This window comes from Propithecus coquereli, unplaced genomic scaffold, assembly GCF_000956105.1.
Source record: "Propithecus coquereli isolate 6110/MARCELLA unplaced genomic scaffold, Pcoq_1.0 Scaffold532, whole genome shotgun sequence".
NCBI classification, from domain to species: Eukaryota; Metazoa; Chordata; class Mammalia; order Primates; family Indriidae; genus Propithecus; species Propithecus coquereli.
The window spans coordinates 608033-629647 of record NW_012151197.1 but is presented as its reverse complement, the minus strand read 5'-3'; the positions used below and the strand labels follow the sequence as shown (position 1 = coordinate 629647).

Here is a 21615-nt window from a genome sequence, read left to right as displayed (position 1 = left end):
AAAAAAAAAAAAAAAAAAGAGCAAAGAAAAAGGTCAGCTTAGTTTATCTAGTACTGGGGGAGCTGAGTTTCCTTTATAAGTGCCTTGCTTAATCAGACTCTTCGGGGCCAAATGGTGCCTTTGATCCCCAAACAAAAACACAAACTTTCACCTGGGGTGGGAGAGAGGGCAGGGTCCCAAACCACTCTCCCCTCAAGTTTCAAGCCCTCTGAAACTCTAACTGCCTTCTCAGAAATCAAGCTTTAACAATAAGAGGTGGGGCAAGGCAGGGAGAAACACCAGCTAGCCAGATGGGGGGGATGAAGTTGAGTACGCATGGGACAGGCCGAATATTTCCAGAACGGGACCTGGGACAAGCCATGATTGGCATCAACCCCCTAAGCTGCTCAGCTGTAACTCTGGAAAACAACCCCCCCCTTCTTCCACCCCCTCCAGAAGGAAAGGCTTTCGGTTTCCAGAGAGCTGGAGGCAGGCTAGCAAATCCTTGTCATGGGAAAATTATAGGGATCTAGCTAATAGCTAATCACCCACGGCTGAGAATCAACTTAACCCCTGAGAATACTGACTAACCACTTCCTAACTTCTAAAAACAAGCCGTCCACATCCAGATACAAAGCACCATAGAATGTGTGGTTTAAAATTAATCAGACACTGGATTCTGGTTTATGTAAAATGGAATGTCAGTCTAAATGACAAGTGATTATTTAAAGGAGTAATAAAATCTAGTAGAAATAATTTAAAAAGTGGACACCCAAGTTAGTAGGAGATGGTTTGGCAGGTTGGGGACATTCTGTAAAGGCTGATATTCTTAGCCTGAAAGATAGCAAGAGGGAACTGACTGGGAAATGCCAACATTGCTGCCATCTTCCCTTCTTCTTGTCCCAACTAAGGATCACTAGACCTCTTCAATTTCCCTTGTAAAAGCAAGGAGAGGCAGCTGAGGACCCAACCTCACCTCTTAATGAGAGCTCAATTCCCAAGCATAAAAAAGCAACCACAAGAGGCCATGGATGACTTCAAAAGAAAACAAATAAAAATACTGACCCTGACAGAGGCATCCACCGAGTGATCCCTGTTTAATAATATGTGATTAAGATTCTCATGAGAAATTGAAGTGACTTTTCTCATACGATGATTCATAATTAAGTTTGATATTATTGGCAGGCTTGCAATAAAGCAAGCATGTGCACCCAGGAAAAGGGAATCTAAAGTCTACTTGGGAACCACAAAATCAGTAAAGAGGGGGAGGGGAAAAAAAAAAAAACTCTGTGTAATACATAATCCAAAAGACAACTTACAGGTAACTCGCCATTCAACTATGTCTGGAGCAGGACACAACCTGAACTTCCTTAGCTTGAAGGTTCTGTTTTGATTTTCTTGCAAGGTAAAGGGAACGAACTGGGCTGGAAGACTATGCAAATGACGTGTGGGAAAGTGGCACCTTAAGTAAATAAGGGCACCAGTGCGTGTCTGGGCAGGGAGTGGGAGGTGAGACTTCGAAAGAGAAAGGGCTAAATTCTGGAAACAAAGCCTGTTGTTCTGGCTTGGAGGGCCCTCCCCTGCAGAGCAGCTGTTTATTCTGATGACAGTAGCACAAATCATGGTCGCTGATACTCATCTGCACAGGGAGCAGGCTCAGGCTGGGAGTCACTAATAGCACTGCCACTCTGACTTTCTCCAGAACACCCTTAATTACGAAGAGTCAAGGTAGGTGGATTCCTGCTCCACATTTGACAGCGATGCTGTTATATACTACAGTCAGCTGCCGCCAGTGGGAGTTAGTAGCGGGGTGAGTAGGTAAGGCACCCCCTCAGCCTTACGGAAAATAAACTATCTTCCTGAAATGTAGAAGACATCATCTCAGTACGACCTGTTCTTATTTTACTCCCATCCTCAGAATTCCGTGTGCACCTTGCATGTGACAGGAACGGATGATGTGATGGAATCATAAAGGTAAAAGCCAGATAATTTTTTTTCTCTCCAAAGCAGCAGCCTTGAAATTTACTGAGCAGCAAGCTTGATCAAATGCAGATTCCTGGGCCAAACCAAGGCACAGGGAGTGGGTGGAGCCCAGGAACCTGCACTTCGACAGCTCCTCAATTAATTCTGGGAATTACACTTTGGTCTATGAGGCAATGATTCCTCAAGTATGGTGCCCCCAGCACCAGCAGAGGCACTTGGGGGCTTGTTAGAAATGCAGATACTTGGGCCCACCCTAGACCTATGAAATCAGGGTCTGTGTTTTAATAAGAGCCCCAGATAACACTAATTTGAGGTGCATTGGTTTAGACTGTTTCATAAGCTTCCCTTTGCTCAAGTCAGAGTAGCTTCTGGGACCAAAGTGACAGGCCCAAAGGATCTATTTAGTGTCATATTAAATCTGTTAATCCTTAAAATTTGAAAGGAAGGAGAGAAAAGCGTAAGACTGTCAAAATGCCACAGACACCAGCAATATTTCCTGAAACGAGCCCTTCCCAAATTGGTATAATATAAATTTCAATAAGTTCCAGGACCCCTAATCGTGAAGTGGTCAGGGTAGGTCTCCGTTTGGCTTCTGCATTGTTCCTGGACCATAAAAGAACAGACTTCAAAGGCAGCAGCAAAAGTCTACATTCATCAGGCTCAACTGACAAGATTCCAGGGCAGCCATTAACCTCTCAGCACCGGCCCAGCTCCCGCCTGCAAAGGGGCCAGGAGATTGTACTAATCCCATTCTAAAGAATGCTGGACTTTCCCCTATTGATGGGAAAAGTGGGGGAGGGGGCCGGGAGAGGAAACCGGGTGGAGGAGGAAAGGGACTCAAACAAACCCACATTTCTCCCCCTGCCCATTAGCACTTTAAGGGAAGATTATAAAAATGTGTTATCAATTTACAGAACAGTTAATACATGAAGTCACTAGCTATGCCCATAAGAGTTTTTTTTTTATTCCAAGAGAGAAGTGTGTGCATTCCACCAGACAGCTGGTATAATTTAATAAGCTTCGGATGTGCCTATCTGAATTTTTTTTTTTTTTAAAGCTTTCTTGTTCTCCAGAGAAAGAGAGACATATTCACAATAAAGTTGGTCCCTCTTTTGCATTAAAGGAAAACTTTTCTAAACACTCACAAAAAAGCAGTTTAGTCATTTACCTGCAGTCACCGGGGAGTTTGCAAGACCCATGCTTGAGACTGCAGCCCTGTCGGCAAATAGCTGTAAAAAACAAAAAAGACAAACCACAGAGGTATGTGTCAGCACACTGCCTGTTCCTTGCACCGCCACCGTCATGAGAATGGCCTAGTACATTAAGCCCACAAAATCCATGACTTTAAAAGATGTCATATCAAGTCCATTGTAAGGAGAGGAAGACAGGAGGGGCCCAGATAAATCTAGTTTCAAGGCCATACTAGCAGATCCTCAAAACATGATATAGTTTGGGGACAAAAATGCAGGCAAGTTAATGGGGGAAGGGGACTTTCATCCAGTCTCTCCAAACAATAGCTACCCGGGCTCCCTGAGCGAAGCCTGGTCAGTTCCCACCCTGCCCACACCCCCTTCAACCCAAAGGGAAAGGAAAAAAAAAGGTATAGATGATCCTTTCCCAACCCAGCCACTCTGTCCCATGAGGGCACATTCAGATGAGCCCCAGCCTCCTTAAAACCCCCCAAAATTGCCTGGATTCAAAAATCCTATGGGGCTAACAGAGCAAAACTGGGCTGGCTTTACTGAGTAGGCTAATCCAGTGGCCAGGTCTGATGAGACTTTTGTCAAGTATCCTTGTAAAGCAATTCTCTACTTCGTTAAAAAAGAAATTGAACTGACATGAAAAAATACAAAACATTACATAGTTAAAAAAAAAAAAATCAGTGACGATTACCTAAACACCAACTACTTAAAAAAATATGACCAATTCCAGAAATGCCATCCTTTTTAAACTCGTCTCCAGTTATTTAAGAAAGCAGTATTGCCCAGGAGACCTGCAAATACCTTCCCCCCATGCCCTGTCCCCTCCCATTATAGTTCAAAAATTCATTTTTAAATTTGAGTTTACCGTGAAAGTTTACCTAATGATCATATGAAACAAGCAGAGTACACTATTGTTCACGAGGGGATATGATCTGGTGAACCAGTCACCCATCAGGTTGCTATGAATTGGCACCACTGAGTTCTGGAAGGGGCTGGGACAGAAGATGGCACCAGTTCTCTGGAGCTCATGCCGCTGTGGGTGGGCCCAATCCTATAGGAACGAGTCGGACAGCTTGGGCTAACCGCTCAGCCCTCCCCCGTCAATGCCACGGCCCCCGAAGGTGCTCAGCGAAAGGCCACCTGGAGCTCAGGGGCTGTCATTTCCTACAGCACTGACTGCAGACATCAGCTGGGCTAACCCAGTCCCATCTGGCATCTGTTTTGGGTCAGGTTCCTCAGAAGCAGAGCCTGAGAAGGGAATTCGGGCCCAGGAGAAACGGACTGAGGGAAGCAGATGAGGCAGGAAAGGACGTGGTCTCAGCTGGAGTCTGGCTTCAACCTGATCCCAGGGGACACTCTAGAGTGTGAACCGGACCACAGCGTTCGGGCAAAGGGGGCTGGCCTTTGGGCCCGTATGTCAGTTGTTCACTGACTGAGCTGGAGGGATGGGGCACAGAGTGGCTCTGGCTAGGCCAAGGACTAGTCCCTGGAGAAGGAGCAGCTGTGAGCTGATAGCAGCCACCGCTCACAGCAGCTGGGGCTAGGGACACCAGCCGGCCACGGGAACCTGGACAGGGCACCAACCTCATCCTTTACATCCAGCACCTTTGTGCTTCAGGCCTGGAACAGCAGCCCAAATCCCACCCTGCCTGAGCGTGCCACGTGCCACCCAACTGCTGGCACTCAGTGCCGGTTAATCTACCTGGCACACGCACGGACACGTACCTTTGTTGCACTCGGGCCCCATCCAGCCTTCCATGCAAGTCTTGTTGCCATTCTGGTCACAGGCATAGTGTCCAAAGAAGTCATCTCTGGGGCGGCAGAACTTATTGCAGCCAAAGCCATAGTAGTAATCGTCGCAGGTCACGCGGATTTGATACTCAAAGTGGGCGATCCCTGTGTTCTGCTTCAGCGTCTGCCACTGCCGACTAGGGTTGATCATGCCCGAGTGAGAAGCCTTTTCGATAATGCTGTCAGGTTCTAGGGGCAAAAGTGATGAATTGTGTTAACATCCACATCTGTGCCTTCTTCCCTGCCCATCTTGGCTACTTCAAAAAATAAAAGCATGCACACGGTACAAAATTCAAACAGCTCTACAAAAGACTAAAAATGAGAAGTTCATGCCTCTCCCGTTACCACTTATCTACCTATTCTCTTCATGGGTGCATAGTATTTCACTGTCTCGAAATACCAATAAATAATTTACCTAGTTCCTCACACATGGGCATTCTGGTTGTTTTGGCCTCTTACTGTTAAACAAAGCCACAATGAGCATCCTTAAATATATCTGCTTATGTGTGATTCCAGTAGAAAGAAAAATCCTAGAAATGGAAGTGCTGAATCAAAGAGTATGTGCACAACCAATCCACAATCCACTTCTGTCCACAGACCATCTCAAACTACCTGCTGGTGAAGCCCTATCAGCTCACCCTCCCACCAGCACAGGAAACTGCGTTTCCCAACACCAGTGCCAGCACTGTGTATTAATAATCCTTCCGATCTGTGCCTGATAGGTAAAGAGGCATCTCTTGTTTGATCAGCATTTAATTAAGTGATGGTGAGCACCCTTTCCGGTATTTATAAAGTCATTTGTATTTGTTTCTGAGAAATGCAACCTGCTTCTCTTCTCTGACAACTTTTCGATGACATCGTCCATTATACTGACTTGCAAAGCTCTTTATGTATTAGAGAAGGTAGCCCTTTATGGAATGTTGCTCTAGAAATTTCATCACTCCAGGTGAAGATTAGTAATTTTTCTGGTTTTAGATCGTGTGTCCTGTTTAGAAAAGCTTTGCCCATTTCAAAACTCTTCACTGGAAGCCAAGGAGTGGACTAAGTTACATTTTTAAAAAATTGTTAACACGGCCACCTTTTAAGCCAGCATTTAAACAGCAACACCATGAACTTGATGCATTTTACCTTTCTCCTCTGCCCAGAAGGCAGATGGGAAAATAATTTGCCCCAGTTTAGAGACAGGTTGAGTGAGGGCTTGGGTTTTTTTTTTTTTTTTTTGAGCCAAGTCATGCCCCTTAAAGAATGCTTACCAAGGAAAAGCAACACCTTGAACTCAAGTAGCTCTCGGGAGTAAGAAGTGGTCCCTGCCCTGAGGTCACTTATAATCTAATCTGAGAAAAGAGACAGGTACAAAAATAGCCCTAAACACCAGGTGCCAGGAGTTCAGAGGAAAGATGTGAAGAGGCAGCAAGGTGCTAAGTCAGCACCCCAGCCTGGCTCCGTGTTTGTTTTCTTAAACCTGCCAGCACGAACCCTTCACCACCTTGTCAAATTCAAGGCCATCCTAGAGACAGAATTAGGACCTACTCACAATGTCTTTGTGATTCTTACCCACCCACACTGCTGTTTTTCTAGGCCCTGGGCCTGAGCTCCTTTACAAAGCTAGGTAAGCCCTGCAGGTGACCAGGAGAGAAGGAACTCCTAGGTGGTTTCATCCACACACTCCACTTCCAACACGGCCTCAGCGTTCACCCTCTGGGGTTCTTGAACTGTCGTGTGGGCAAGACAAGCCTTGAACAAGCCCACACACCTGCAGACTTACACCCCGGCATGCACGGAACCACTTACAGATAACACCTCGCTCACTTCAGTTTTTGCAAACAAACATGGGCCAAGGAATGACAAAAATGTTCCTCCATAACTGCGTGTTTGCTCTGCTGGTTCAGTTAAAACGTGTAGTGGGCTATTAGCATGTGGTTACGAGATCTTCATAAAGGAGTCATTTAAACATGCTAGCCATGGCTCAAAGGCTTCCAGCTTCTCTCAGACTGGTATCAACAACAAACAGTTCAGACAAGAGTCCAGGGCAGTCCTAAGGGTGCAGGCTGGCATGTGCTTCTCGGCTGCTCAGCATGCTTTCTGCTCATTTCCGGGAAACGCTGTGTGAGCGCTTCAGAACCCTCGACCGGGCGAAAAGAGCTGCGTAATAACTTCACACCAGCCAAGGCAGGGAGTTGAGCATGTCTGGGTTAGAAAGAGCAAGTCTACTGCCTGCTTCTTCCAATGCCGCCTGAATCACGCTTCCCATCAGCTTGGGGCGCTGTGATGTATCTGGAATAGGTCCCTTGGAAGTCCAGCCTTTTGAGAGTGGACATCACCATGCCTCCCTGTGATCCCCAACAGCATGGAGATGGATCGTGAAGCATCCCCAACAGCCTTGCAGGCTGAAGAGGTGATGACGGGTATGTCTGAGCACAACCCTGGGACCACACCAACCTGAAAACCTAGATGGAAGCCTTAGCCAAGAAGGTCAAGCTACAAGGAAAACCTGGTCCTAAGTGTGCCTGTGTGTTTATGTATCTATTAAGCATTACAATAAACTGACACCATTTACTGTGGGGGAGAACGAGAAATCTGGGTCCTCATATACCATTAGTCCTGAAATGTAACAGAAAAGACTCTAGAGGACTGAGGACAGGAGAGGGCCAGCCTTAGAAAACACCAGCTAACACACAAACAGCACCTGGGCTTCATCCGGGCCAGAGTCGGCTGGTAAGGGTTTACTGCAGAGCTGATGTCGGAAGGAATTCTGTCCCCAAACTCAGGGCTCTGCCTCGAGTATATATCCAAAGCCAGGATGTTTACAACTTGCTTGGGTCCCAAAGGGCAGCCAACTCCATTTGGACTCCTCAGCTTCTGCCCTCATGGAGTACAGTCCATTGGGAGGGGCCGAGGATGAAGAGTAAGGAGCAAAAACGTTCCAGGCAGAGCAGACAGCACATGCAAAGGTCCTGAGGCAGCAGAGAAAGTTATGACGGACAACTATATGGTGTGTAAGACAAAGCTGGCAGGGAGAAAGGGCCGGGCTTTGCAGGCCACATGAAGATCTGTCCCAAGAGCAAGAGGAAGCCACTGAGTGGCTGGCTTCTTATAGTAAGAGTGACGATCAAATGTTATGCTCTGAAAAAACCAGGAAGGCAGAAGAATGGAGAAAGCACTAGAAGGTGGACCAGAGCAGATATGGATGGACCAGTTGGTGGCTGCTCTAAGAGTTCGGGCATGAGCAAATGGTGACTTGGCCAGGGTAGTGGTGAGGGAGATGGCGGGAGGCAGCCAGATTCGAGTGAAGAGTTGGGAGAGGTGGTTTTCAGAACTTGGAGGCAGACTAGCTACGGATGCCAAGAGAGAGGAGGCACATAGATCACCTACAGGTTTCCGGCTTATGGCACTGGGTGTTCAAATACTGGTGCCAGTCACCCAGAAAGGGCCCTAGGGAGGGGACTGATTCTGAAGAGGGAAGATCCCAAGTTTGGTTTTGACTGTGCTGAGTTTGAGATTCCTTGGAAGCATCGCAAAAGAGGCCAAATAGGCAAGTGGGTAAAACACTCCCACCAAACCCATCCCTCTTCCTTCATCAGGGTTCAGCAAGGAAGCTTCAGTGACCTGCCATGGGCATCCCATGACTTCGTGCCAATCCCGCTCTCCAAAGTAGAGGTCAGAAAGCGCTTTATTCCTACCTCAGTCTTCCTTGTGCCCTTCCCAAGGATTTGGTCACCACTCTTCCCCCCAGCGAGATGAAACACCCCAGAACCTCAAAATGGGGCTATTGGGAAATGCAGACACTTGTGGGCAGCTCCAGATGGGTGCTGGCTTCCCAGGGGTACAGTTCTCTGACCTATGGGGCCATGAAAAGCCCAGGAAAGGCCCTGCAGATGCTGAGGGGTCTCTCGCATGTCCCTAACAACTGACCTGGCTCTTGTCACAAGCCAGGATCCACCCTCAAGGATGTTCACTCCCCCAACGGGATTGTTCTAACAGCTAAAAAGGGAAGGAGAACACCGTGCCAGCTCCAGGACATCAGAAGAGCCCATTTCTCTCCCCTCCCCACCTCCATCTTCCTAACGCTTAGTTACCATTGTAAGCAGGTCACAGTGACATAACACTCACACAATCCTCAATGTTTGTGCCAGAGGGAGGGAGGGGAGAACCAGATGTCTATGACCTCGATTGGCATCAACCAAAACTAAGGCCGACAAAGCCCCTCTGTCACCACCGCCCCTGCAGTGGCACAGGGGTGCCCTTCTGGGGATGAAGGCTTGGCTCTTGGACTTTCACAAGCCCCCACTCCAGGCAGGGATGACTTCAAAGAGCAGGACTTAAGATGTCAAAGCAAGAGGGGCGACTCAAACGGCCTGGGAGCCCCAGCACGTCTGGGCTCAGCAATGATTCTGTGGCCCTGGGTGGCCCGATGAGCCAGCCACGGCTGGAAGCTGCCGGCTGAGCATCCCTCACTGCACCACGCTGGGCATGCGCCACCCTCAGGGTCAGTAAACAGGCAAGGCAAGGGGAAAAGTGCTCTTAGCAGTGAAAACAGGGGTCACTGAAAGGGTCAGAGAGGTAGAAAAGCAAAAGGAACGTTTGGATAACAGAGGACAAAGACAACGAAGTGGGGTCAACTCTTCCTCATGCACAGCCCAAAAGATTTCAGCGTGGGTCAAGTTTTCCGATGACAACCACTCAGACTCTGCTGGCAAAAAGGGAACTCGCAGTTTTGGCTCAGGAGGGAAAAGATTTTTTAAGTCACAGTTAAAAAGCAAGACTACCTTTTAAGCCAGCCTGCTGCCATTTCCATACACATCCTCCACGGCTTCTCCACCAAAACCCACCCCTCGCAGTCCTGAAAAGCGACCTGTGCTGAAAACAGAGTCATCTTTCAGAAGGGGACAAGGCGGGTAATGGCTGTGAAGCTCTGGAATTCCGCCTCAATGAAAGGTTTGTCGTGCGCAGTGTGGGAAACCCGGACGGGCTCGAAGCTCACCTGCCCACCAAGTGAAATTCAAGGTCGGTCTTTAGACCCCAGCGCCACCTTTATGGCTTTATCTTTCTGATGAGAGATTAAACGCTCACTTAAAGTTTAAATGGACTTTTAAAAAGTCACTACTTTGATCCTTTAGCAGTCTACACGGTTTTAAAGTTGTAAAACCATTAAGATCTCTATCCCAAGGATAATCTAGGTTTCATTATCAGCCACTGAGTTAACTGGGAGTCTGTTCTGGCTACTCAATATTCCAAGCTAAAATTCTAGGGGAAGTCAAGGAATAGATTCCATTGACAGGTCTGCCCTTGGGTGGGGGCTGGGGTAGTGCGAGCAGATGGCAGTGGGTGGCAGAAGTTCTCCTAAGTACTGACACGACAGATCCGGCTCTGACTGCCTGGCCAAGCACTGTACTTCCACGTGCATTTAAGGGAAAAGTCCATTAATGTGATACTTACGAGCAGTGTCATTACTGGAATCCCACGCCTCCACAAGCAACGTGTAGGACCTCTGCAAGACAGATAAAGAGCAGCTCAGCGATTGCGAAACCAGGGTCAGCTCTCCAGTGCTGTACTTTCTTGGCCTCCCAGCATACCCCCAACCCAAACCATAAAGCCAAAATGAAAATTCTATTGGCCGTCGCATTGAGGTCTTAGGTGTTTAAATCCAAAACAACTGCCCTTTTTCAACATTCTCCCTAGGTTGACAAATGACCCCTTTCACCTGGCAGGAGCCCACTGGTGTCAACATGCATGCAGGTGGCCCAAAGTCGTGATCAGGAAATGCCACCTCCCTATGTGGGAGTGCTTAGCATAGAGTTTTCCAAAACTTTCCAGATCCCAACCTCACTGCATGAAGGAGGAAAAAGAAAAAAAAAAGCCACACAAAGAAATTATTCTAAGCTAACCTAACCAGGTATTTGTACTGAGGGGTATTGCTAAGGTTACACTTTGGGCCCTGGTGGGGCAGTCCCCAGGGAGGCCCCCTTTTCCTTTTCAGAACCCCTTTGAAAGCTCTGTCTGTGTGAGACCATCCTGGCTCCCACAAGTATCAGGTAACTCTGAGAAACAGGAGGGGGTAGGTGCAGGGAGGCTCTGTAAGACAAAGAAGGCAACCTCACTGGGCAGCGGGCTGGGGTCAGATCCTCGGGGAGAAAGTACAAAGGGAGAAATAACCACACACCTACAGGTTATATTTATTGATGAACTTATCTGTTAATAAGATCTAACATTCCAGAAATAATCAGAGTCCACTAACTAAACAGATTCCCTGGATACTGGCGAGATGCCAGCTATTACACTGAAGGCACCTTTTATCTACTAGGTTTATCTCAGAAGTATGCCTCCCCCCCAAGACCCAGGCTATTAGCAAATTCCCTCCTTTACCCAACTCTTCATTCGTAATTTACAATTAGGTCAAGTTTGACCAAACACCAAGATTTAAATAAACCTTTTGCTATCTCGGTGCTGGAGAAATATACTCGAGGCAGGTGGGGAGAAAAGGAATATGAACATGTTTAAGCATTCCTGCTTTGCCACCATCAGAAACCAATCCTTCGGAAATAGTATATATTGATTAAATAACATTGTGCCATGCCACCAGGAGCACACTGCTGCCAAGAGAAGGCACCTATAAGGTCAAGGTAAAAAACAAAAAAAGCGAGTTTCATTCATAACTCAAGGCCAGCTTACTGCTCTCACGGTGACACAGCAGGTTGTCTCCGAATATAAAAATATCTTGTGATAGACCCTGCCTTGGAATTCAGCCGAAATATGTTTCATACTCAAAGCAGAGTAGGATTCCATTTCGTTCACTGATAACTGTGGGAAAATGTTCAGAAAAGCAAGCAAAACCGGGCAAGCCGGGGCACATACCCAGCCCTCTCCTGTTAGTGGCCAGAGGTCCAAATTCATTGTTGTCGTCATTAATATTTTATTAGTGAAAGTTATACCGTATTTACAGCCTCTTTAAGTTACCTAGGACTTCCTGCAAATTATAGGACTCTTCCTTAAGAGCGGCAAATTATATTTCTCTACCGATTTGAGGCAAGAGCCAAGTCGAAATGAGGCCAGATGTGTGGCTGATTCTGTATAATTAAGCCCTTCATGCGCTGGTCACGTTGAGGCCCACATCCTTCACTTCAACAATATTGTCGTAATTAATCCTCTGATTAAATGCATTGATACCAGGAGTTTTGACAGACTTGCACAAGCGCTAAACACATATTACCCCCAAACCCCACTGCAGGGGAAGGTGCGCGAGACCGAGCTGGCATGGCAGTATTAACTCCGCTTAATACCCAAGGAAGAAGGCATCCTTAGGTCTTGCACAAGAACTTGGAAGACCAGGCAGTCTACCAGGCTCATCCTCACCAGGGCTGGGAAGACCTCAGAAGTTGCTAACCAACACCACTCCACCTTCAGGGAAAAGAACAGCACATATAGCCATGAATGACTGGCTTTTTTTTTTGGCGATTTCCCACAAATTGCCTCTTCCCTCAGGGATGGAGATGGAGTGAGGGCAGGGAGCTTCAGTGATGGCAACGAAGCCTGGACCTCCTCTCCCCCTTGCTTCAGGGGGAGGATCAGGGTTCCAGGACTAATCTCCTGGGGCAGAAGGAGGCTTCAGAGGAAAGGAGTCCTTCCCTCCAAGGCTCCTATTAGGAGGCGCTCTCGCCACCTCCCTCTCCATCCCCACACTATAGATCAACGATCGAGATAATTTGGCAATGATTATTAGTTGCTAGGGAACTGTAATTTTCCCCAGGCCCACGCTTGACCTCTGTACATCCCTGAATATACATCCAGACACTGAGACCCCAGACTGTGTGCAGCTCATGCTATCAAACCATGTACCAGGCCACAAGTCAGCAATCCACTCTGCCCAAGTCACACCCAATTAGCCACTGCAAATCTGACCCCCGGCAGAGGCAGAGTCCCCAGGCCCAGGCAGGCCTGGCAAGACAAGTGTTCACACTTAACAGGTTCATGCCAAAAAGCAGACCAAAAAAATTAGCAAATACCTGGGTTTTTCTTGGTTTCAAACTCTAAAACTAAGCCTCTGATGAGCCCCCTGGCTTTCCTCTTTCTTCCTTATGTTGCCCAGAATACTCTGGGGGCAAAGCAGGAGGGATGGGTAGTCAATGTATCTTCAGTCTGGATTTTCAAAGTGAGTTATTTCTGCCCCATCCCAGCTCCAGGCCTAAGGAAGTTTGGCAACCCAGCAGTGGGTGCCCCTTCTCGTGCGGCATCAAAGAGAAATGGTCAACTTTCCATATTGGTTTTTGGGAGATTTCCATGGCATTTTACCTGGAGGAGAGTCCTGGCATCAGAGCCCCAAGGCAGCCTAGAGCCACCAGGTTCCTCCTAAGGCCAGATCCCCTGCCCCTCCCTCCCGCCCTCCACACAGACTGCTGGCTTGAGGGCTGTTCTCTGCCCTGTCCCACTCCACGGCGGTTACCTTGGCATTGGGCAGAGCGGTAAGCACTTAATTGCCACATTAAGAAAGGGGGATGTAAGAAACAAAGGTAATTGTGTTGGCAGCTGGGAGCTTCCTTTTCCTGGCAACAGTGACGGCCAAACCAAGCCCTGAGAAGCGGCTGCCTCCCCTCCTGCCAAGCTGAGGGACACAAACAAACCGCCATCCAAACGGCACACGTGCGGCGTCCAAAACCCCAGGCCGCTGCGATAGGCAGGCCCGCCAGCAGCACGCACATCCTGGGAATGCCCGACGTGCCAACTCGGGCATTGTGCGAAGTCAGTCGGCCCCTGGGTTTGTCGGGGGCCCTGCGCCCTGCTGACTCAACTGTTGCTTCCTGTCGCTTGCCCTGTATTAGCATTATTTTTGGAGAGGCCCCATTATTCTCCATAATCCTCATTTCAGTCAATTCGACCAACTCTATTGTCCTGTCTGCGTCTGGGTGGCCAGAGTATAAAATATTCCAGTCACAACACATAAGAAACAAAAAAGGTTTCAGAGAGTCCACGGATGGGCACTCACACCTACTTGGGCACACGATTCACCCATCACAGGGTTTGGGCAAGGTGAGATGAGAAAGGACAACTGTCCTATAGCATCTAAGCTAAGACTTCAGTCATAGAAACCAATCAAGTCTGCAGGGCTTGACATGTCAATAGAGCCCGATCTGGTTACAAAGGGTGATTTTCTCATCAAAGCCCACCTCAAAGGCTCACCAAGGGGCCCCAAATCTCATATCCAGATTTGAGACTCTCAATGAGACGCCCCCACCCCCTTTCCCAGCATTACCCTTACCTGTTTGAAAAGCATCCCACTGATAATTAAATGCACCAGTTACAAAAGGGTGGCGAGGTTAATAGATAGAATACCGAGAAGCCAGCCAAGCACAACGGTCCTGTTCACACAGAGCAAGCCCGAACAAGAAGCCTTTCTACTTATTTACCAAAAGTGCATAAAAACTGGGCTGAGCTGGTAGAGGACTCTGAATGTTTGACTATTTACGTACCCATTTAACCACTGGGAGCCACCTTGTGGAATTTCTTCCCTGCACACACACTGTACCAATAGTAGATGTCACTGGCACACATAAAAGTCAGCCACAGGGCTTCTGCAGTCCACACAGTGATTAGAAACCACCAAGGAAGTCACAACATGGCCCCTGGGCCCCATGCACCTAAGTAAAGGCGGGATATTTCTGAACCCAGAACCATCCTCCATGTCTACCGCCATTCTGGAATCATCGCTTTCCACACATCCCAATGTATCTTCCTACAATTGGAAGAAAATGTTAAGTTTGCATTATTCTATTTTTTTAAAAAAATATATTTAAGAGCTGGAGCCAAGTGTCACTTGTCTCAGCATTTTGGAGCCTAACCTTGGAGGGTTTTTTTTTTTTTTTTTTGAGGAGGGGACATGCCTGTATAAATCTCTCAAGGGAGAATTCACAGGAACATTTGCTTTTATGGACTACAATGCTAACTGTATGCACACCAAGAGACTATGCATTCTTATCATAAGAAATCTTTAAAGCATGACATTGAGACCAACTTCTGGCCCTTCTACGATGGAGCTGGAGGCTGCTATGAATCCAGCCAGCGCCTCTGTGTGCATTTCTGTTTTCAGATCAGGAACAGGAAAGACTCCTTGTTGCCCTGGCTCTGGTTTTTTTTTTTTTTTTTTTTTTTTTGGTGAATAACTTTTTTCTCCATGCTAAACTTCCCACATGCCTTCTATCCAGAAAGTCCCTGAAGGCACCACTATTTGGTGTAAAGATTTTAGGCAGCGTTCAGATTGCTGGTGTGCTGGGAGGTTACAGAAAGCCTTGTAAGTTGCTGCTGACTCTTTTTACCCACTCAACTCCCCCAACAGCTTCTATGCCAAAAGCTTCACTGCTTTCTAAAAATGGTTTAAAGTCCCTAGAGAATTATGCGTGTGGAACTGGTGGGTTGCAAACTCATTTAAGCACTGAGGGTTTGAATAAGCTGCTAAGAAACAAGGCAATAAGGAGGAAGAAAACACAGGTTATACCTGCAAGACAAAAAATATATATTAGAAACCAAGTACCTGGAATGGGGATTCCATTTTGGGAACATTCTGCGGATAGTGCAGCCCTTTCAAGAAAGAACTCAAGCGTAGCTCCACTTTCCCTCCAAGCCTGGTGAGGAAATGACATGTCTGCATTGCAACTTTAGTTTGCGGTAGGTTTCTTGGGGCAAAAGGTGTTTTCTCTGCATGCAAAAAGTCCCTTGCTCAGAGCATGTATGCGCGTGTGCTGTTTGTATAAATGCCGACTACACAGGCAAGTTGCAAATATTGGCTGCAGAAAAGAGCCAGCTCAAATGAGAATCCCATCCCTCTGCCCTCCACATGCCCCACGCCACATCTACAGAAGCTCAGGGACTGTCAATTACATTCTGTGACTAATATTGTGGCAGTTGAATTCCCAAACCCCTGACAACTGGTCATTGAGGCCTTAAGTGTCAAGGAGGCCAAAGCTGGCATCTCTTGTATGCAAGAATCACATTTCATTTGATTTTCATTAAAAAAAAAAAATTAAGTTGATCTCAGCAAATCCTTTAATAGGGTCAATGGTATTTAAATACGGGGTTAATAAGCCAAATACTCCAATTGCGTCCCCCAGTTTCCTTAGATTCATTCTACTCCAGGGCCACCAGTGCAACAATACAGCTAACTGGGGTTCTGGGGTTCCCAAAAAGCTTTTGGGGATGAGTAGTGGTAATTACCCTAATGCATTTTTAATAGGCAGGCACTACTGGGATTTAGCAGTAATTGGGGGAGGTGCAAATTAACCATTTCAGTGATTTATAAGTGGTTATTCCCAGATCATTTCTTGTTAAGCCCAATTACTTCTCAAAATGATGTTCTTATCACTTGGTCCCCCTATTTGGGAATCATAAATCAGGCTAGTTGCTTCAAGTCAAGCCCCTTGGAGCATCAACAGTATGGTGAATAGAAGCTACTGATAAAAAAACACAAGACCAGGGCTGGGGCAGTGGACACCAAGTGGGACATGCTTGGCTACGATGTGGCAGGCAGGCCCACCTCTACAGAGACTCACATGCAATGTGAACTGCACTTCATATCTGACCAAATCATTTCTTCTCCCTCTCCAGAACATGAACTGTTGCTTGATTGGGGTCATAATTACAAACAAAGGGCATGAATTACATGACCTTCTACACTGACCTACCCCTGCACTCTGCACCCCAGCTCTTCTAGCATCAGCAAATTTGGAAACACAAATGGTAACTGTGGCTGCCTAGGGGTTGGGAGTCCAAGGTGGTTTGAAGGGGTTTTTTTTTGTTTTTTGTTTTTTTTAAAACCCATATATCCTTCTCTTGTTACCTTTTGAATTCTGTGCCAAGTTCAGTTGTGACCTAGTCAAGAAGCTCACACTTAATAGTTAATTGTCAAATTGAATGAAGCTGTGCTCCCTACTTCAATCCTTGCTCAGCTACCCAAGTGCTTTAAGTTTTACACTCTCCCTGAAATCATTCTTGAAAGTTATGGACTGTCATGGTTCTCTAACCACATTCAGGAAAGTAAAATACACCTAAACTCCAATTTCTTTTGGGAAGTAAAGCTTATGTTTCACAGGTGGCCTATTTTGGGGCAAATGGGTGGAGACTTGTTTATGAGTGATACACACATTTGGCCCAACTTCAAAAGAACCACATTCTCAGTGTTGCCCCATGGGTCTTCCCCCACTCTACAGAAGTCGAGAGTATTTCAAGGTTGGTGACCCGTGGGGCCTGAAACCGCAGAAGAGCACACCAGCAAATACAAATCAATTGCCTCTCCTGCCCTCCCAGCACCATTTTCTGCTCCTTTTCCATGTGGGACTCCGTGGCCAAGTGTCAAAAGGGGACAGACACACCTTCTAGGTCACTTTTCCCCAGCCAGCCTGCAGAGCAAGCCTCCCTGTTTTCATCCAAGCCATCCTCTGACCCTATTCTCCAAAATAAACCTCAGCCAGGCTGCTGCTTTTCCACATCACTAATAAGATTCCTTTTATGGTCTTGTGAAAAGCGAGGGGCTCCGGACTGATCCTCCGGAGGGTGGAACCACCTGCAGGCCCCTTCCCCCTAAACTCCAAACACACGTTCAAGGGCAGTCAGCATTCACGGTCAGCTTGGGCCCAGCCAGATTTAAAGGTGGCCAACCTCTTTAGCTTAAAGTTCTCCCTAATAGGGGATTAACAAACAAGATAAACACTTTCTAAAAATGAAATCCCACGACAGTAACAGCCTTTGAACCTCAAAAGAACATCACAAACCACAATGTTTTGTTTTAGTTTTTCATATATATCTAAAGCCCCTTTTAATGGCATGTTTTTGATAACTGCTTTATCTCACCCATGCAGAGGGCACTTTATAATGCCATCTGCTACAAACGTGGACGTTAAGAGCCATCCCAAACTTCACACAAACCTAGCTAGACACTCTTCCCCTCCCCTCTCCTCCCAGAGCTGTGAATCACAGCCTAAGCCCACGGACAGGAGGCAGCAGAGTGCACCCCATCAGAGCACGTGGTGGCGGAAAGCAATCCTCTGGGGTCCCCAGCTCCCCCTCTCACCACCCACTCTCCCGGCACAGGCTGGGCCAAGCCCCAGTCTTGGCAGTGAGTCATGCCTCCTGGACAGCGGGAGCCAGGCAGAAGGCACACCCCCAACATTTCCCTTTCCTCCCCTTCTGCAATCGCACCCATCTTCCTTCCACCCATTTTGGGATGTTGCAAGGGCCTCGCTGCAGGGTTTGCCAGCTGGGCCCGGGCCTGGAGCTACTTTAGGGGCGGGTATGGGGTGAGGGTCTATGCACTTGCACCCGGCAGGCACTACCTCCAGGAGGCCATCCCTCCCAAGCCTTGGCACTGCCCCCAAGGCTTGCGGGGGACTTGTGCCCGCCCTTCCCAGGGAAGTTTGCAAACACAGCTGTTCCAGAGCCCGGGAACCGCTGGAAGTGAGGCCACAAGAGCTACACCGCGCGGGGGCGGGAAGGAGCCGGCAGGGAGCGAGAGTTCCAGAGTCTACAGCCTAGGCTAGGGCCCCGAGAACCCCGCTGAGGGGGCCCCCCCGCAGGCCCTTGTGCCCAGCCCAGAGAGCGCCCCCGCACACACCGAAATCTCCCGGGGAGCAGCGGGAAACGGACTCCCCCCACACCCTCCAGGAAGGACACACCCGCCCTCCCGGCCCTTCACGGGAAAGGAGAGGTTGCCAATTTGGACCGCGTTCGCAGGCCAGAACCGCGCCGAGTCGCCTTCCACGGCGCACCAGGTTTCATGGGTTAAAGCAAAGAAGCCAACTATAATGACCTCCTGGCTCGGGGGCGGCGGCGCGGGGGCTGGGGGGGGGGCACTCTGGGAACTTCAAGTTACAAGTTTAAGCCAGCCTTCCTGGGAGCTCTGCCCCACAATCCCCTCTAGGGTCCCCACGTTTGTGCGCTAAGCAAACAGCAGCGGGGATGGGACCAGCCTCAGCTGGCCCTGCCGCGGTCTAACTACAGAGTCTCGGCTCCCTAACCCGCCGCCTCAAAAGACTTCCCCCAGTTAGCGCCTAAGTTCAAGCCAAGGCCTTTTAAATCTCTCTCGCACGGAAAAGCAGAGCTCGGCCAGACGCGGGTGCAAGTCTCTGCCCGGCCTCCTCCCCGGGGTCGGTCACTCACCGGCCAGGCGAAACTGAAAGGCAGCACGATGCGGTTGCGGTCGTTGCTGCGGCTGGCCTTGAGGTTGAAGGTGTTGCCCCCGATGACAGGCGTGGACCCTGAGCCGAAGCTGCAGGGTCCCCCGGCCGTGACGCGGGACTGATACTCCTTGAGGCACACTTTGAAGTACGTGTCACACTCGTCGCGAGTGCACTTGCGGTCTCCCGGGTTCCGGGCGCCGCCGCAGCAGTTCCCGTTCTGCAGCTCCCCGTTCACGTTCTGCATGGACAGGATCTCCAACTCGAACTGACCCGAGGCCCCGCACACCTGCCGGCGAGGGACGGAGGAAGGTCAGCGCGGGAGAAAGCCGTTTTCCTCAAGTGTGGAGGTAGCGACTTCCCTCCCCACCCGCCCTGACGAACCCTCGGCGCCAAGTGAAAAAAATAATTTTGCAAAACTAGCTTCAAGGGCTCAACGTGATTCTGGGGCCAAAAAAACGTAAGAGTGCAGGAGATGTCCAACGGCTGCCCGGGGGAACAAGAGCTGAGTGAACGCGCCCCTGCCCAGCCTGAAGGGGTCACACTTCCGAGGCCAGGGCTCCCAAGGGAGAGTTGGCGCGCTCAGCCCAGGTGCAGCCTCTCGGGCACGGGGAGTCGGGCGCCCGAGGGCTCCCGAGCCTGCTCCCCCGGCTCAACCGCCAGAGTCCAGGGCGCCGCGAGAAAAGGGAAAGGACCGCCGGGAGGGAGGCCCGGAGAGAGGTTCTTACCTTGGCTCGCAGGGCACAGAGCAGGGCGAGCAGGAGGCTCAGGGGGCGCCCGGGCCGGCCGCGCGTCCGTGGGGACCGCATCGCTGCGCCGCGCGCCGCGGGCACTCGGGACGCCGCCGCTGCTGCTCGCGCTGGTGCTCCCGCCGGTGCTGCCGTCGCCGCTGCCCCTGCGGCCGCCGCGTCCCGGCTCTAATATACTCCGCCGATTGGAGCATGCACGACTGGAAAACAACACCACTTTTCAAAAGCCTTTTCAAGAGCGGCCCGTTCCAGAAGGCAAAGAGCCCGGCCTCCTTTTATTATTCTGATCGCTTCTTTGAGGCGCTCCCCCTCCTCTTCCACCTCCCGGCTTTCTTTCCTTCTCTCGCACTCCCCTTCTTTTATTATAATGATTATGCGCAGCCTTTTATTCCCTTTCAGATCAGCTGCATAGAAAGGGGGGAGGGAGGGGAGAAAAAAAAAAACCCGAGCCTTGCTCGCCGGCCGGCCGCAGGTAACACAATGACGCGTGCCCGCCCGGCTCTCGGAGAGGGACCCGGAGAGCCCGTCTGGCAGCCGCTGCCGGGGCTGGCCACCTCTACCCAGCACGCCAGGCAGAGCGCATGCGCGCTTATTAATATTCATGAGGGGCGTGACCGCCAGAACACGCCCCTCCCCTTCACGTTGATGGGCAGGGGGGACTGCGGGGAGGAACTTGGAAGGGATAGGGGTCTCGGGGACGCACAAGGAGGCGTAGACATCTAGGGGCCCCATGCAGACCCCCACCCTCGGGGGCTTCGGGCCAGGCGAGAAGGGAGAGGCCCCGGAGGAACTTGGAAGTGATCACTACTAGCGCTTAGGAGCCCCCAGCAGGGACCGCCCCCTCGAACGCCCCGGGCTGGGCGCCTCTGGACGCCCGTCCAGGCCTCAGGTGTAGGCGCCGCGACGGTGGCCAGGCGGTCGAAGCGGGACAGCTTCCGCCTTCCGAGCCGCCTGCGTCAGCTGCGGCTTTCGCCCCAGGAGGAGGGCCGGCCTGCCCGCCGGGAGCCCGGCCCGCTTCCCGCGAGGTAGCGAGCCGCCCAGAGCGCTCTGCTGGCGGCGGTAGCGGCAGAGGCGGCGGCGGCGGCGACGAGGCTGGCGCGCTTGCCGCCGTCTGCTCGCCCCGCGGAGGCGACCTGGGCAGACGCTGCTGGGAACTTTGAAAAACTTTCCTGGAGCCAGGCTTGCCGCAGATTCGAGGGGAAGCCTCGGCCGCGCCCCACCCCCTCCCAAATCCGAGTCTGCGGAGCCTGGGAGGGCTCCCAGCTTCCTTTCCAAACCGCGCCAAGGCAGAGGCGCGGGGAAACCGGGGGCAGAGGACGGCGGGCACGCCGTGGCCCCGCTCAGGCTTTGGGAAGGGCAGGCTGAGATGCTGGTGGGCTTGGACACCCTCCCCGCCGCCGGGGCCGCAGTGCCGGGATTGCACCTGTAGGCGGCCTCCGAGCAGCTCCCTGGATGGCAGGAGATGGGCCTGGAAAGGACCATCTCGCCATCATTATCAGCAGCAGAACTTGGCTTCTCTGGGGTGGCAGTGGAAACCGATGCTGTTTTCCACCTTGAAACGATCCTTGCAATTAACAGCGGCATTCCTGGTCATAATCAAGGACAAAGAAAGCCCATGGGCTGGCTAAAGCTTCCACCAGCCTCTCTCCCAGCAGGCTTGCTATGCATTTGAGGGAACCTTTTTGGGAAAACATCGACCTCCTTTGAAGGGTGGACAAAGTTTTGGCCCTAATAGTGGGTGTGTCCTACGCAGAAAAG

General features: G+C 50.1%; 1 protein-coding gene across 1 annotated transcript in view; it reads right to left on the bottom strand.

Annotated features, from left to right (window-relative positions):
- Positions 1-20433, bottom strand: part of JAG1 (jagged 1) — a 36839-nt gene extending 16406 nt beyond the window's left edge. The window contains exons 1-5 of the mRNA XM_012657199.1: positions 19837-20433; positions 19092-19397; positions 10392-10443; positions 4890-5144; positions 3131-3191 (exon numbers count right to left, since the gene is read on the bottom strand). Coding sequence (XP_012512653.1) covers positions 3131-3191; positions 4890-5144; positions 10392-10443; positions 19092-19397; positions 19837-19917 — 755 coding nt within the window. The 5' untranslated portion in view covers positions 19918-20433. The remainder of the gene's footprint in view (positions 1-3130; positions 3192-4889; positions 5145-10391; positions 10444-19091; positions 19398-19836) is intronic.
- Between the last annotated feature and the right edge of the window lie 1182 nt (positions 20434-21615).